General features: G+C 37.2%; 1 protein-coding gene across 1 annotated transcript in view; it reads left to right on the top strand.

Annotated features, from left to right (window-relative positions):
- The first annotated feature begins 444 nt into the window (after positions 1–444).
- LOC307119196 (mitogen-activated protein kinase kinase kinase 1-like) overlaps positions 445–14,422 on the top strand; it is an 89,255-nt gene continuing 75,277 nt past the window's right edge. Inside the window, exon 1 of the mRNA XM_079805295.1 lies at positions 445–861. Coding sequence (XP_079661421.1) covers positions 449–861 — 413 coding nt within the window. The 5' untranslated portion in view covers positions 445–448. The remainder of the gene's footprint in view (positions 862–14,422) is intronic.

Below are 14,422 nucleotides of genomic sequence, written 5' to 3'. Positions count from 1 at the left end.
GTGCTATATAGCACCATATCTTAACATGTTCTGTATAGCGGTGCTATATAGCACCTCAGTCAGCGGTGCTATATTGCACCTTAGCCAAAGAACCGCTGAAGAACCGCTGAAGAACCACAAGATTGATTGACCACAAGCACTTAAAGTGGTTCCCCTATGATTACAAGCCAAGAACCACTTTTAGTGCCATATAGCACCATTTTCTTTGAGTGTATAGGATGACTTGAGGGTGAGTAAATTATGGGATAATTGTCATTTTTGGGTGAACTATTCCTTTAAGTTGTATGACACCGTGCACGTAGGTTCCCAAAAGGGATCCCTTGGCCTCTCCCACATTGCAGATGACCCCTCCCATCTATCTGGAAGCCACTCCCTCTCATCCTCCCCCAAATTCCCGCCACTCCCTCTCTCATAGAATCTATTAAGTGGCAAAAATTCAGAACAGAAAATGGCGACGGCGGGGAGCCGGACGTCGTCGTTAGGCGGATTATTAGACCCCAGTAGCGACACAAACGTCGGGAACGGACTTCAGGGCAGTTCCAGCGGCTCCACTCTGTTAAACAGCAGCGGGAAAGTGAAGAGGAATGCTGGGGAGAGTTCTCAGTGGAGGCGGAAGGTGAGAAGTGTGGATCTGGATAAATGCGAGAGCGGGACTGCAGCGCTGCACTTCCTGACGGTGTCCGGTCCCGGCTCGATCCAGACCGCCTTGCTGCAGCAGAGCCTCGGCGACAAAACAAGCAATAATCTGTGTGATAGTACTCAGGAATGGATGAAAAGCTCTTTAAAGGGCAGCAGTGAGAGTCCGAGCGCTGAACATGGAGCAGCTGCTGCTGCTGTGGACGTGAACGCTTCACACAACAGGTAAAAATAACTACAAATCTGCTTCAAACGGGTTTCTGTCGCACATGCATTTGGGGAAACGTTACAAACTTGAATGATTAGCGGTATATCTAAACTTCTGTCGGACAGAGCTCCTTATGTGTGTATGAATTAAGGATAACGTTATATGTTGCAAGTATGAAAACATTTGATACAATCTTCATCCAAGTGACAGTCATAATGCAAGTGACTGATTTTTAAAATCCGTTAGCCCGTTAGAAAGACAGTTTGTTTATCTTTGCTAACCTACTGAACGAACGCTTTTAAAGTGCAAGTTTAGATTGATTTAGAGTTATTTTAATGCCCGAAACTTGGTTTCAAAATATTTATTTACTTTTTTTAAAACAGTCGCTGGCAAACAAACATTTGTATCGTATGTTTTCCCCTTTAACACATTTGTAAGTTATTCTCCTGTGCGACATTTGTGATATATAATATTTGTATTTCTGATGTTGTATATATTAAGTTCATATTTGAGTGTGGTGAGTCTTTAGGTTAGACCTTTATAGTTTTTACGTTGGCTACTTTCATGCTCCATAAATCTAAAAATACTGTCAAAACCCAGAAAAAAAAAAACATGTTTTTAAGAATAAAATGTATAATATCAGGCAAATGACATATGAACATAGCCCTCTGTAAAACCCTTCAGAATATAACTAAGAATAAAACTATAAAGTTTGGTGTTTGTAAGAGCTGGAGGGGAGATTTCTGAGAACAAATTTTGTGAAAATGCCTTAAGTTATGTATTGTAATTGAAATACAAATAGATAGTGTATTAGTGTAATTGTTTTCATTGTTCATATTTGAGTGTGGTGTTGAAAAAAGTTGTACGACTCAGCTCAGTGATGATGATGATGATGATGATGATGATGATGTGTGAATATTATCATGTGAGAAAGTTCAGCGTGTGAATGTTGAATGGCAGTTGTTTTCAGAAGGAAGACTGCGAGTGCAGGATTTGATGCAATATGAGCTGCAGGCTTTGACACTGTAAAGATAATGAAAGATGAATGGAGCTGAAACCTAAAGAATCTGCTGGAAAAAACCTGCATGCCTTTGTGAGCTCTGTTTTCCACGAGAACAGTTGAGTTACTAAAGTCTCATCTGAGCACACACAAAATGTTTACATGAGATTTTGTAAAAAGAATGATTGTTTCATGTATTATTTACTTTATAAATAACTAGTCACATGCAAGTGCATCCAGGGTTTTCTGCATATGAATTTTGAGATTGATAGATTGATTGAAATCCATATACCGGTATGACAAAAGTGTCTTTTTATAGAGCCTTCTAATGGGACCGTTTTGTTGTCTTTCTCTTGCATGTTTATAAGCCATGCAGGGATTCACAGGCTGTGATTCCAAACCTTGTTTTACGTCATTGAGCTTATTCATTTACTGCCGTTTCCCCTCAGGTGAGAATAGGAGCGTCAGACATTGTGAGTTCATGTGTGCTTGTTAATGGAGCAGAAACAGTCCTGATGAGAACAACAGGTGTCGAACAGTATCCATTTCTGACACGGCTGTTGAAGCAGATGTTCTGCTGCTTGACTAAGACCGCTCATCATACTTGTACTGTTTTTTGTTGAGAGATCAAAGCAGTTTCCTTTCAACGCTCTTTGAGTTGTTAAAGTAACCGCTAAAAAAAAGTGAAGTGCGGAATCCCTGTTGTTGGGTTTTTTTTTTTTTTTTTTTTTTTTTTTACTGGTTTTCCAAACACTGTTTTTTCAATTTGAACTGAATGCTTCTGCCTCTCACTCTTGGTTGAGCTGATGTTGCTGTCTGGCTGGTTGGGATTCTCAAACGGAGTAATGTTTTGATAGTTTTTAGAGTCACAGTGTTCAGACTTTTCATGGGAATCAGCCTGGCTGACTTACTGGGACCGGTGTATTTATAAATACTTGAAGAAAGTGACATTTCACCTTTAATACATTTAGTCTAGGGGTGGGCGATATTAGGGATGGGACGGTATGAAAATTTCATATCACGATTATCAATATCACGATTTAGTTAAAATTAGATGAAAGTGTTAAAAAAGAACTGATGCACACGCGGAAACTGCTGTCTGCACTATTTTTGACACTGTTTGCACCATGAGAATATGAATAAATACAGAATCTGTTTACATTTCAAACTTGCCATTGATTTGAATTATTATTATTGTTTGTATTGTGTGATGTTTTTCATCAGTTTCACAATTTCAATTTTAACTGCACTTACAGAAGAAAAGTATATCTGCAACTCTTCCATTTCTGAAAAGGCTGTTACTGAAAAGGCTAAATACTACTATAATATTGTTGTGATCATCTTGCCTGGACAATTATGTACACTGTACAAAATAGATTTATAAACAGATAAGATTTAAAACATGAATCTCAATTCAATATATCCCCGTAATTATTTAGTAAAAAAAGATCTGTGTAATAAGTGTACAATGAATATACATTATTATCCCTTAAATGTCACCCATAATAGTCTTGCTTGAACTTGTTCGTTCGTTTTTCGGCTCAAAGCCACTTGCTGCCAACTTTTCTTCACGGAAGCTTCACATTCATTTCAAGTGAGTGAGAATTTTTTTTGTGTCCAATTATTTCCCAGATGTAGTTTTGGTATTGAGGTCAAGGTTAAATTGCCTTGCGTTTGCTATACAACAGTGTGTGATGGTCACGAAGACGATTCGGGAGATTTGAAGTGTTTCCCCCTGCCGCTACTTTCTTTTTGCATCAGGACCATCCTTGATTAAGTTTCCCTCAGGACTTTTGTAAAAGCCAAAATATGACCACACCTTAGATTTGGTCCTTTTAGAAGGCTGATCTCCCGAGCGCTGTCACTGCCTTCTGCCATTTCTTCTCATTTAAAAAACAACGTTGCACAGTTGCACGCAGTGTCTGTGCCAGAATAATGCTGGCTGGGCTGGATTTATCGCAAGTTTTCAAAATCACGATAATCAAACATGTTTTTAATGATAATTACATTTTAAGCGATAATACTAACTGTCAGTACATTTTATCGTGAAACCGTCAGTCGTCCCATCCCTAGGCGATATGACCAAAATCTTATATCACGATATGAATAATTTTATTTCACGATAACGATATGTATCCTGATATATATCCCGAAGTGCAGATGTAGTTATTTTTGCTTTTAAATAAGGTTTTTGATATCAAAATTTGAAACCATTGAAATTTCATAATTCTTATCACCATTTTCAATATCATAAAAAAACTACACTGTAAACCCAAATAAGTTGGCAACATTTTTTTTTAAAAGTTGAAGTAAGCTGAACTTGCAGATTTTTATTTTGTAATCATACATTTTAATTGCTCTAAATTTGAAATTTGAGTAAGCTAATTTATACATATATTTAATTAAAAAATATAATGTAATAAATATTCATAACTCTAAATACTCATAAGTTAATTTGTTTGAACTAATTTGTTTGATTTGAGTTGGCTCTACTCTGACCAATTAATTACGTTGAGCGTTAAGGGGGTCGCACACCGGAGGCGAAGCTCAGCGCCGCGCCACGTCTTTAAAATTCGAACACATTGTTTTCAAGGAGTGGCGGCGACATTCGGTGCCTGTCCACGGCGCCCAGTTACGACTCAGGAAGTTGTTAAAAATCCTGCCTTGCCACAGAGTGCCATTTCAAGGTTTTATATTAATTGTATATTATATTTCCCTCAAATCGTCAATGTACATAGTGATTTCACCCTGTGCTATAAGAACTCACCCATCGTGCAGCTCTTCTGTCAGAAGTCGATTCAAAATTGAGCTTGCGCGTATAAAGTGCGCGTCCGGTGTAAGATACCTGACACGCTGCACTGCGCGGCGCTAAGCTTCGCGTCCGGTGTGCGACCCCCTTTAGGGTTTGCAGTGTAATACTAGCTCTCAAGCTTACTCAAAGAAAGAGCAAAGAAATGAAACCTATACCTAAAAAAACCCTAAAACAATAGAAATGCTACATAAAATGTATATTGTAAAACAATGCATAGTGTTTACTGTGTAAATTAAATATACATGTATACGGTACTTATTAAAGTTGCAAAAAGGATGCAGTCAAGAGCAGGGAGAGATGTCTCTATTTTTGTTGTTTGATTAGCATTAATAACAACAGCAGGTACATTTGAATGCTGTCATTTTAAAGACAGACTGCACTGATCCGATACTTGTGCGTTTTCTTTTTCAACTCAACATTCACTTGAGACATAAACGACTGTTTACTTGCAAATACATGGTCACTTTGATGTATTGGTGTATTTAACTGTTCAAGCCCAATTAGGCGGCAAAAGGCCTTCATTTCACTTCTCACATGCTTCTCTTCTTCATGTTGCATGTCTCTCACGCGCGTATACTGAAATGAGACATATTTCAACAGTTTAAAATAAACCGCAATGCTAAAAAACGGTAAGCTTTCGTGACCACACAGCACAGCAATGTCACATGAGCACCTAAGAGACGATAGTCCAAAATCTCTACCGGTTGGCGCATTTCTACCAGGTAATTGTGTCTAGAAGAATCGATAGTTTTGTCTCGTATAGTGTGTCATAAAGGATATCTTCATGACATCCCGACAGAAAGACTAGCATGTTTAAAAGATTTTTTCAAGCATCCACGACAGGTTCTGTCGAGTCTGACATGTTTCTTGTCCACGACAAGACAAGAATTTAGGAGACAGAATTGCATAATCTGAAGCAGTGACTATTGTAACAGACCAACATATTGTGCAGTCTGAACCTGGCATTAGTTTGCAGAGTAGAGCGGGAGACCATTAATATCCAAAAACATTCATTGAGCTGAAATATCTGCTGTAATGTTATGCTTTCTTTAATGTAATTTGAAAAGGATTTTAACTGTCCTTTTGCATAGTAACTTTTTTTGCACATAGATATATCCTTATGAAAATCCGTTATTGTCCAGTCGGCATGCCCGCGGCAGGGATGGAGTTTCCTGTGTGCTTGACACAGTTGGTGTTGTCCCATTGGATGCTCCCAGCCCACAGAATCGTAATTAATTTGTTTGCGTTTCCAGCGGATGTGGCATGGTTTGACCATTCTCGTTGCGCATAGATGGCTGGTCCAATGCTGGAGAAGATGCTAACTCTAGAAAAGAGAATGTCACAGGCCTTTCATCTGGTAAAACAAGAGCATGTCAGGATCAAAAAAGTGATTGTGGACATAAAGGATGTATTTGTAGATCTTTTTGTGAAATATTGCAACCTTCAATGGATACACTGATGCTCGAGTCACAATTGGCTAGTACATTTTACATGGAATGCAAGAACAATGCAAATGACAATTCTACATAACTATAAAATATAAATTTCAAACACTATTAAAGTCAAGTAAAAAGTGTGTAATAAAATAAGAACAAATAATCAAACTTGGGGCCCTATAAAATTCGTTATAATTTTAGCAAATTCAGTTTTTTCTGTTTTTGTTTACCCTTTATTGTTATTTTAGTTGTAAAAAGTGTGCTTTTAATGTTAATATAATAGAACACAAAACAGGAATGACCTTACATTTATTGAGGTAACACATCACATTTACTCAGTACTTTACTGGACAAATACTGCATGATGCAACATAACACTGCACTCTAAGTACTTCAAGTCACAACTAAATATTAATGGTTATGAGCTTTAAACTGTCCAGTAAAATTAATTATATTAGTTGTAACAAGTAGAAATAGGTACTGCTCCTTTAAGGCGGAACGCACTCACTCGCTGATGAGTGGGCAGTCAGTAGATGGAGCGCGAGCTGTGAACATCGCATGTATGCGTTCTATATTTCTGTTGCTCTTTGCCCTGTTTATTTTTCTGTTCAGTAACGCAGTTGTCAGTGAAGTGTTTGCAAACTGCCCCATGTGTGCGTGGGATCGATGCTGATTATAAACCCCATGTGAAATGTCAGATACATGATTTTTGCTTACACTTGGCTACAACCATTCAGGCCAGCTATCCGGCCTCTCTGTGTAAAGTGTTACATAGTTTATATAAGTTTAAATGAAAGTGCTCCATTAGCTTTTTCTTTCAAGTAAAAAAATATAGGACCAAAACAAAAGTTCACCTGACACATAAAAGTCACGTGGGAACTGCTTGGCTCGGTACTGAGGGCTTAGCGGCGAGTTTCTTAACTTTTTAACTTCGCCATACTTAACTTCGCCATACTTTCATTGTTTTGAAGGGGGAGGGGGAGCTGAAATGACAGGAGGGGTTGTGTCGCCACATACATTTTTCTCACACGAAACAGAATTTCATTCCAAATATGTAAGATTCCAGGAAATTATGCGTTAACACTAGATTCTGTGTTAATGTGCCAATTCCGCGATTCTGTCCGTGATTCCGTGATCGCGGAAATTATAGGGCCCTACAAACTGCAAGCAGTAGCACAAATAAAAACAATTGAACAAAGCTCCAAATTAAATAAAGGGTTTTTCAGTTAAATCCAACAGTAGTTTTACAGATTAGGTAGATTAGATACAGAAATTGAAAATAGTAATCAAATGTAAAATAACACCGTCTTCACTGTATAAATAAAATATAGATGAATCCTTATTAAATTTACAAAACATATTCAGTCAAGAGCAGCAAGCATTTTTTTTGCCGTGGGTCTTTTGTTGTTTGATTAACATTAAAAAACACAGGCAGCAGGCATATTAGGCTGCCGTCATACTGTTACACATGCGTTTTCTTTCTCCACAGTTTATGTTCACTTAAGACATAACCTACTATGTTTACAAGGAGACTCGCCAAGATGGACATTTTGACATCATTTTGTGTTGTCAAACATCATTCAAGTGCAAGAAGATGTGAAAGAGAGCTTAATTCAGTATACACATGCTGTTTTCTGGGAGCGCGTTTCAGGTGTGCAGTTTGCGCACACAACCTCTCACACAGCGTGCCCGAGTTATCTTTCGTGCCTTGTGCTTGAATGTTGAAATTGGCAGGGCTTAAATATGTATGCAAATGGTAAACCTTCATGTCGCCGCCGCACTGGTCAACACTGGTTTCTCTCGTGTGTGTGTGTGTGTGTGTGTGAGAGAAAGATAGAGGGCGCTCTCAGCCAAGCCACGGTGTGTAAAGCTGAGCAATGAAATTATATCTGCGCAAAACATATTTTTTGCCTTTCTAACTCAATTACAGGCAACTGCAGTCGTACAATTTACAAGCCATTGGCTAATTCAATACATTTTTAGTCGCCTCTTGTGAAATTTGGTCGCATGTGAGTGATTTACTCTCATTGTAGAAGGTTGTATTGTCTAGTTAGGGCTTAATCGATTAATTTAGATGCATATCAGGTACAGTACATGGAAAATCTTCTCAAGGCAAAAAAAACTCAACTAATGTTGTAATTATAGAGGGAGTCAGTTAGTACTACACTAATGTAATATACTGAAGGTTAAAATTATTTATGTTAATAAAGAATTTTTTACTTTTGCTTGAGTGCGTGCTCTCTCTCCTGTGTTTCCCACATATTAGAAACCAATTTGTGGTGGTGGGGGGTTTATTTTGGGGTTGGTGATTGGGACAAATATCGAAATATTTTGATCTTGATTCAGTATCAATACATATGTATTTAGCTTAATGTACATATAGGGAAAAATAAGTTTGCCTTTTTAGCACTATTTTAAACTTTTCTTGGGTTAAATATTTTCTTGCATCCATTAATATTCACTTGTGTGTACTTATAGGCCTATAAGTATCATTAAAAAATATTAGTTATTAATGTTTTAGAATTTCACATTTAAAGAAATCTAGTGATCATGTCTAAATATGTATTCAAATGCAAAACCTAAAAAATAAGTAAGTAGTTATGATCTGCAATACTTTTTTGAGCACCTAGATACATGTTTATTAAAGTGCCATACAGGTGCCTATAGTGGGTAAACCATGGCATTACAAATGAAATGTATTATTTGTCCAGCCACAAAATGACTAATTAATTTGCCTCTTTGCATTGGAATTCTCTATTTAACCTTAATTACACTAATTGGAATATAAATAAGAAAAATATTAGAAGAAAAATATTTAAATTCATTAAATGGTCATTAATGGACCATAATTACTGCACAAATAGTAGGTCCATTTAGTACCAAAAGATCTCCTCAAAATATTCAATAAATATTATTAAACTAAAATATTGAATATTTATTTAATTGAAAAATAGTTAAGGTGTAGCCAATGGTCACATTTGACCATCAATGAGTAGTGACCGATTAGTAAGGAATACCTGAGGGCTAAATACAAGAAAAACATTAATGTTAACAATGTTGCATCTCCATCACTCTCCATAATAAAATGATACTGTAAATGGTTGATTCTGATCCATTCAAATGCATTGACAGCGCGGGTTTGTGTGGAACTATTGAGAGCTCCGTGTACCACGTGACCGCGCGCGCGCCGCCGGGAGATTTTTCAACGCCTCTGGCTTTAACTGCCACATTAGCGCCAAAACGCTATTTATTGTTTGAATTTCGTATTAAAACTTAAAAAAATTAAAAGCTTAGACTTTGTTTCATATCAAAAGCAGGTTTGGCCATTTGAGAGCGAGAGATGCGCATGAGTGACAGAGAGAGAGCAGGGAAAGAAAATGCAGCTGAATGAATATGCTGCGTGTTTAAAAAAAAAAAAAACAACGACGCGCAATATGTGGCGGCCAGTGTTGATTCTGTGGTGCACAGCCACAAATTAGTCTGTGTGGGAAACACTGCTCTCTCTCGTGCACGCATGCACGCACGCGCATATGTGTGAGATGAGACCGAGTTCTTCACACTAGAGTTTACGGTACGTCAGATGAGCTGATTTGAAATCGTATAGATCGCTTGACGAGAGCGAAACTCTCAAGCGCTCATTCAGGGTGTTCAGCGAGTAAAAATATATTTATGCTCAACTTATTCTTAGCATCTAACACACACACTGGCGAGTAAAATCTGAGGATTTATTAGCCAATGGCTAATGATAGATATTATTTATTCGCCCAGAGTGACGATTTACTCGCATTATAGGGGGTTGTGTATGCTGTTTAAAAGTAAATATTGATTATAAAAAAAGATCAAGTGAAAAATAAGCAACAATCTAGGCATAATAATAATAATAATAATAATAATAATAATAATAATTATTATTATTATTAGTAGAGGCTTATTATTATTATTATTATTATTATTATTATTAGTAGTAGAGGATTATTATTATTATTATTATTATTATTATTATTATTATTATTACTACATAGTGTAGCTAAATCTACTGTGCCAACAGTAGCCAAATATATTTCTGTCAATTTCTTCACGTTAAACCAAACTTTTATTTGATGGGTTTGCTGTGAAGATCTTTGAGTGTCTGTGTTCATGATATGACAGTTTTCTCAAATGAAACGGTAAATTCTCATGAAGTGACGCTTTTATGCATTCGTGTCCTCATATAGTAACACTGCAGAGCCTACAAAGACAGCGAGCGTCACGCATGCGTGTCGGTGCAGGCGCATCTGCGCCCGTCATTAACACAGAGACGCTGAACATGCAGGATTAATATTTAAATAGTATTTTGCAGTTTAATATTCAAAGACACTAGTATATATTCGGCTACAGTCTGGAGCCCTGCGCTAAGATAAACATGGAAGCGACTGAACGCAGCTGCAGGTACCAAATATACTCTGGAGTCTGTACTACCAGTTCTACAGAAATGCTGGTATCATCAGTTTTAAAATTTCAGTACAGACTTGGTACCGAAGTACCGGTACTTGTGACATCCCTAATAGACAGATATAGCGATGTATCATTATAAGATCGTCTAGATATATTTATTATTACAGAATTGCTGTATTGTGATATTATCTGTATTGTGAGGTACCCTGTGATTCCCACCCCTAGGTTTGAGTGGACAGCAGACGCTACATTTATAAACTGAAAGTGCCTGCTTTGCTCTATACAGCACGAGCTGCACAGTCCCATTCACTGCCAGATTTCACTGATCACGTGACGAGAATAAGGAGAGATAAGATGACTGGAAATTTGAAATGAAAAGGCAGAGAAAACTAATAAGAAACATAATTATTAAAATGAAAAACCATAAAATGTGAAGTGAAACAGGGAATTCTGGGAGAATGATTGTTTTATGGATTTTCCCTGTAAATTATGAGGTTCTTTTACTGGACCTAACTGTTAACAAATTAAGAGTTTTTACAAATGTTAGGTTTTTTTTCAATACAAATTTCCTTTTTTTTTTTACAGTGGGTATTTTAAAAAACAGCATCATAAATAAAATTTCAAAATAAATTGCAGCTGTTTCATCTTGAATTTTTATCAGCTCTTGAGGATTAAATTAAAAGTTTGAAGTATCTAATGTTTCATTCATGCCCTATAAAGGGCATGTGAGTCATCTCTCAAACTGACCTTTCCAGGCCGCCCCTCGAATTAGGTACTGACCAACATCTGGAGCCAAAATGGCTTCAGTGCTGAGCTGGAGCTCCTCAAACGTTTGCTCTCAAACATACTCTTAAATGCTATTGTTCCGGTTGGAAATATACCCTCGACAAGCTCATGCTTGTAAGAAGACTCCCAAAAAGTCATGAGGTCCTCTGGAGCTTCATTGTGGTAAATATAGCCTCTCTCGTGGGAGATTGTGACAGGCTAAAATAAAGATCTAGGGTGTATGTTCGTCTGTGGTGTTCTAAACGTACGCTGAGGGAGTGACTCGGTGGCGTTTGAGTGTGAAATTTGACACTTTTTAAAACAGCAGTCTTGCGCTTCACCTATAGAGGTTAAATTTAGCATGTAGTATTTTCTGTCCTAGAACACGCTTTTCATGTCAGACTGAAAGCGTGTTCTCACCTAATGCAAATATTCTGTGCAAGGAAACTTTTGAGATGTATAAATGGCACAGAACAGAGGTATATTAATGAAGCAGTGTTTTTTTTTTTTTTACACTAAATTGTCTAAATTGCACAATCAATTAAAATTCACAGGAATTGCAGCAGTCTTTTTGAAATCACACAAGAGTAACAGCTCCAAAACAATGTTTTGTTCTTATGAGGAGCTTATTAATGCTGTGACCTTGCTGTTGTATTTGAATTGCTTAGACAGAATCTTGAGCTTGCGGTGTCTCCGTCTTGTAACTGCTTTGCCAGTCATCTGATAGCCAGATGAAGATGTGTTTGTTGATCAGTGCCACATATTTCACAGAAATGAATTCTCTTCATAACAATATTCATGTAACGTGTGACCTTTCAGATGTTATTCGTCTTACATTTTTATCTTGAATGTGGTATGAATAGACCTCATTGTTTGAAGTTTCTCTTGTGGCACTTAGAACTGAGCTTACTGTCTCCTGGATGAGGTGGATGAATTGCCTGTTTTGTGGCATTGCTCTTTATAAGTAGTAGGGATGAAACGATTACCGGTTTCATGATAAACCACGATAAAATTTAGTGACGATTAGTAATATCGTTTAAAATGTAATTATCATTAAAACCGTGTGTGATTATCACGACTTTGAAAACTTTCGGTAAATCTTGTCCAGTCAGCGTCAGTCTGGTGCAGGCGCAGTGCGCAACACTGCCTTCTGCCATTTCTTCTCATTCAAAAAACAGTGACAGCACTCGGGGGATTGTTCAGACTTCTAAATGGACCAAATCTGAGGTGTGGTCATATTTTGGCTATTACAAAAGTCCTGAGGGAAACTTAATCGAAGATGGTCACCCTGTCTGCAGAACATGCCAGAAGAAAGTCACTGTAATAGGGGAACGCTTCAAAACTACGAACCCAAGGCAAGTGGACTTTGACCTCACCAAAACTACATCTGGCAAATGATAACGTGAAGCGAACAAACAAATTCAGACAAGACTAGGGTGACATTTAAGGGATAATAATCAGGGCTTGACATTAACAACCGCCATTTGCGGGTGTAACGTTATTTCGGCTGCACACTAGCCACTTTGGCGGTTGAACTTATTATAGTCTTCTCAAAAGCCATCTGTTATAATCGCGTTGCGCATTATAACCACTCACACGTGTTTCTATTATGAATGCCAGTGTTTCCCCTAGAATTTTTTCCAGCAGCGGTGCTGTTACGTGCCGGTGGTTGTTACCAAGCCGCGCGTCAGGGGGTCCGGGGGCATGCACCTTCGGAATAAATAAAATTAAAAAAAAAAAACATGATTTCTGGCAAGTTTTGTGGATAGAAATACATTTTGAACATTAAAATCCAAATTAAGCTTTTAATTAGTTTAAAAGGTGACTAGCTTATAGCCTATTTTACTTCAATAACCTGCAGGGACGTTCAAAAAGTTCCTAAGGGTCAAGGGCTCAAATGTAAGAAAGGGGCAATATGTAAAAATAAAAAAAATAAAAAAGTGTTTGGATACTATTATGTTTTTGCAAAAAGTCTCATGCTTATCAAGCCTGCATTTATTTAATCAAAAATACCGAAAAAAAAACATTGTGAAATATTATATATATATATATATATTAGGGATGGCTCGATACCACAATTTTGTCTTCGGTACGGTACCACAATCTAATACCGAAGTACCGATATTAAATCGATACCATACAGGGTCTGAATTTTGATGCGGGTATTGCGCATAATTTTACTCACTCTCGCAAGTTTTGGGTTTATGAAGATTCAAGACTTGCGGGACAACTGACGGAAAACCCTGCCCACGTCTTTTTAAACCTCGCCAATTTGAACATGCGAGCGATTTTATAGCATTTCGTAACACATACGGGATGAGAGCTCTTTGAGAGAGTTTTCTTTCCGCTCATGCCAACAACAAACACACACACACACACACACACACACGCCTAAAGAGCTCGCGCATTCCAAATTAAGTTGTTTTTCCTCAGTCAAATACACACAAAATTATGTCAAAAATGTCAATCTTTAGTGAGTAGTTACATAAACACAGTTGGTTATGTCTTTCGCGGATGTAAATAGTGTAATAGAATGCGTGCAAATATTATGAGGTCTAAACATCACTGGTTGAAACGAACGCTGGAGATTTCTTTATATTTAAACAATACGATCTTATGTATGTGCGTTAATCAGTGTTAAAAGAAAAAAGTCTAAATTAGATGGTTAGAATGATGCACTCACCTGTCGATCTCTTAATGTCTTAAGTCAGGAATTAAGTGACGATGCTTGGCAAGGTTTGATGGTTCTTCAGCAGTTTTATAAGCAAAGTAATTCCAAATTTCACGTCTACTCTCTTTATTAATGAGTTTTGTGCGTGTTGAGTGAGATTCAACTGCTGTATTCATCTTGTTCTGTTGCCACATTTGCCGGTTTCACGTCAGTTTGGGTAGCGCGCTGCCACCTAGCGGTGAACTTAGGAACAGCAGCATATACCGAAATGAGCAAAATCATGATATCGTACCGTTTTAAATAAAATATATACCGGTATTTTTCCAGTACCGGTATACCGCGCATCCCTAATATATATATATATATATATATATATATATATATATATATATATATATATATATATATAATTTGATTAATAAAAAGGTTTAAAAAAAAAAAAAAAAATTAAGAGCATCAC

Source organism: Gobio gobio (assembly GCF_949357685.1).
Source record: "Gobio gobio genome assembly, chromosome: 22".
Taxonomy (NCBI): domain Eukaryota; kingdom Metazoa; phylum Chordata; class Actinopteri; order Cypriniformes; family Gobionidae; genus Gobio; species Gobio gobio.
Note: the sequence above shows the minus strand (reverse complement) of the source record. Positions and strands in the feature narration are given on the sequence as shown.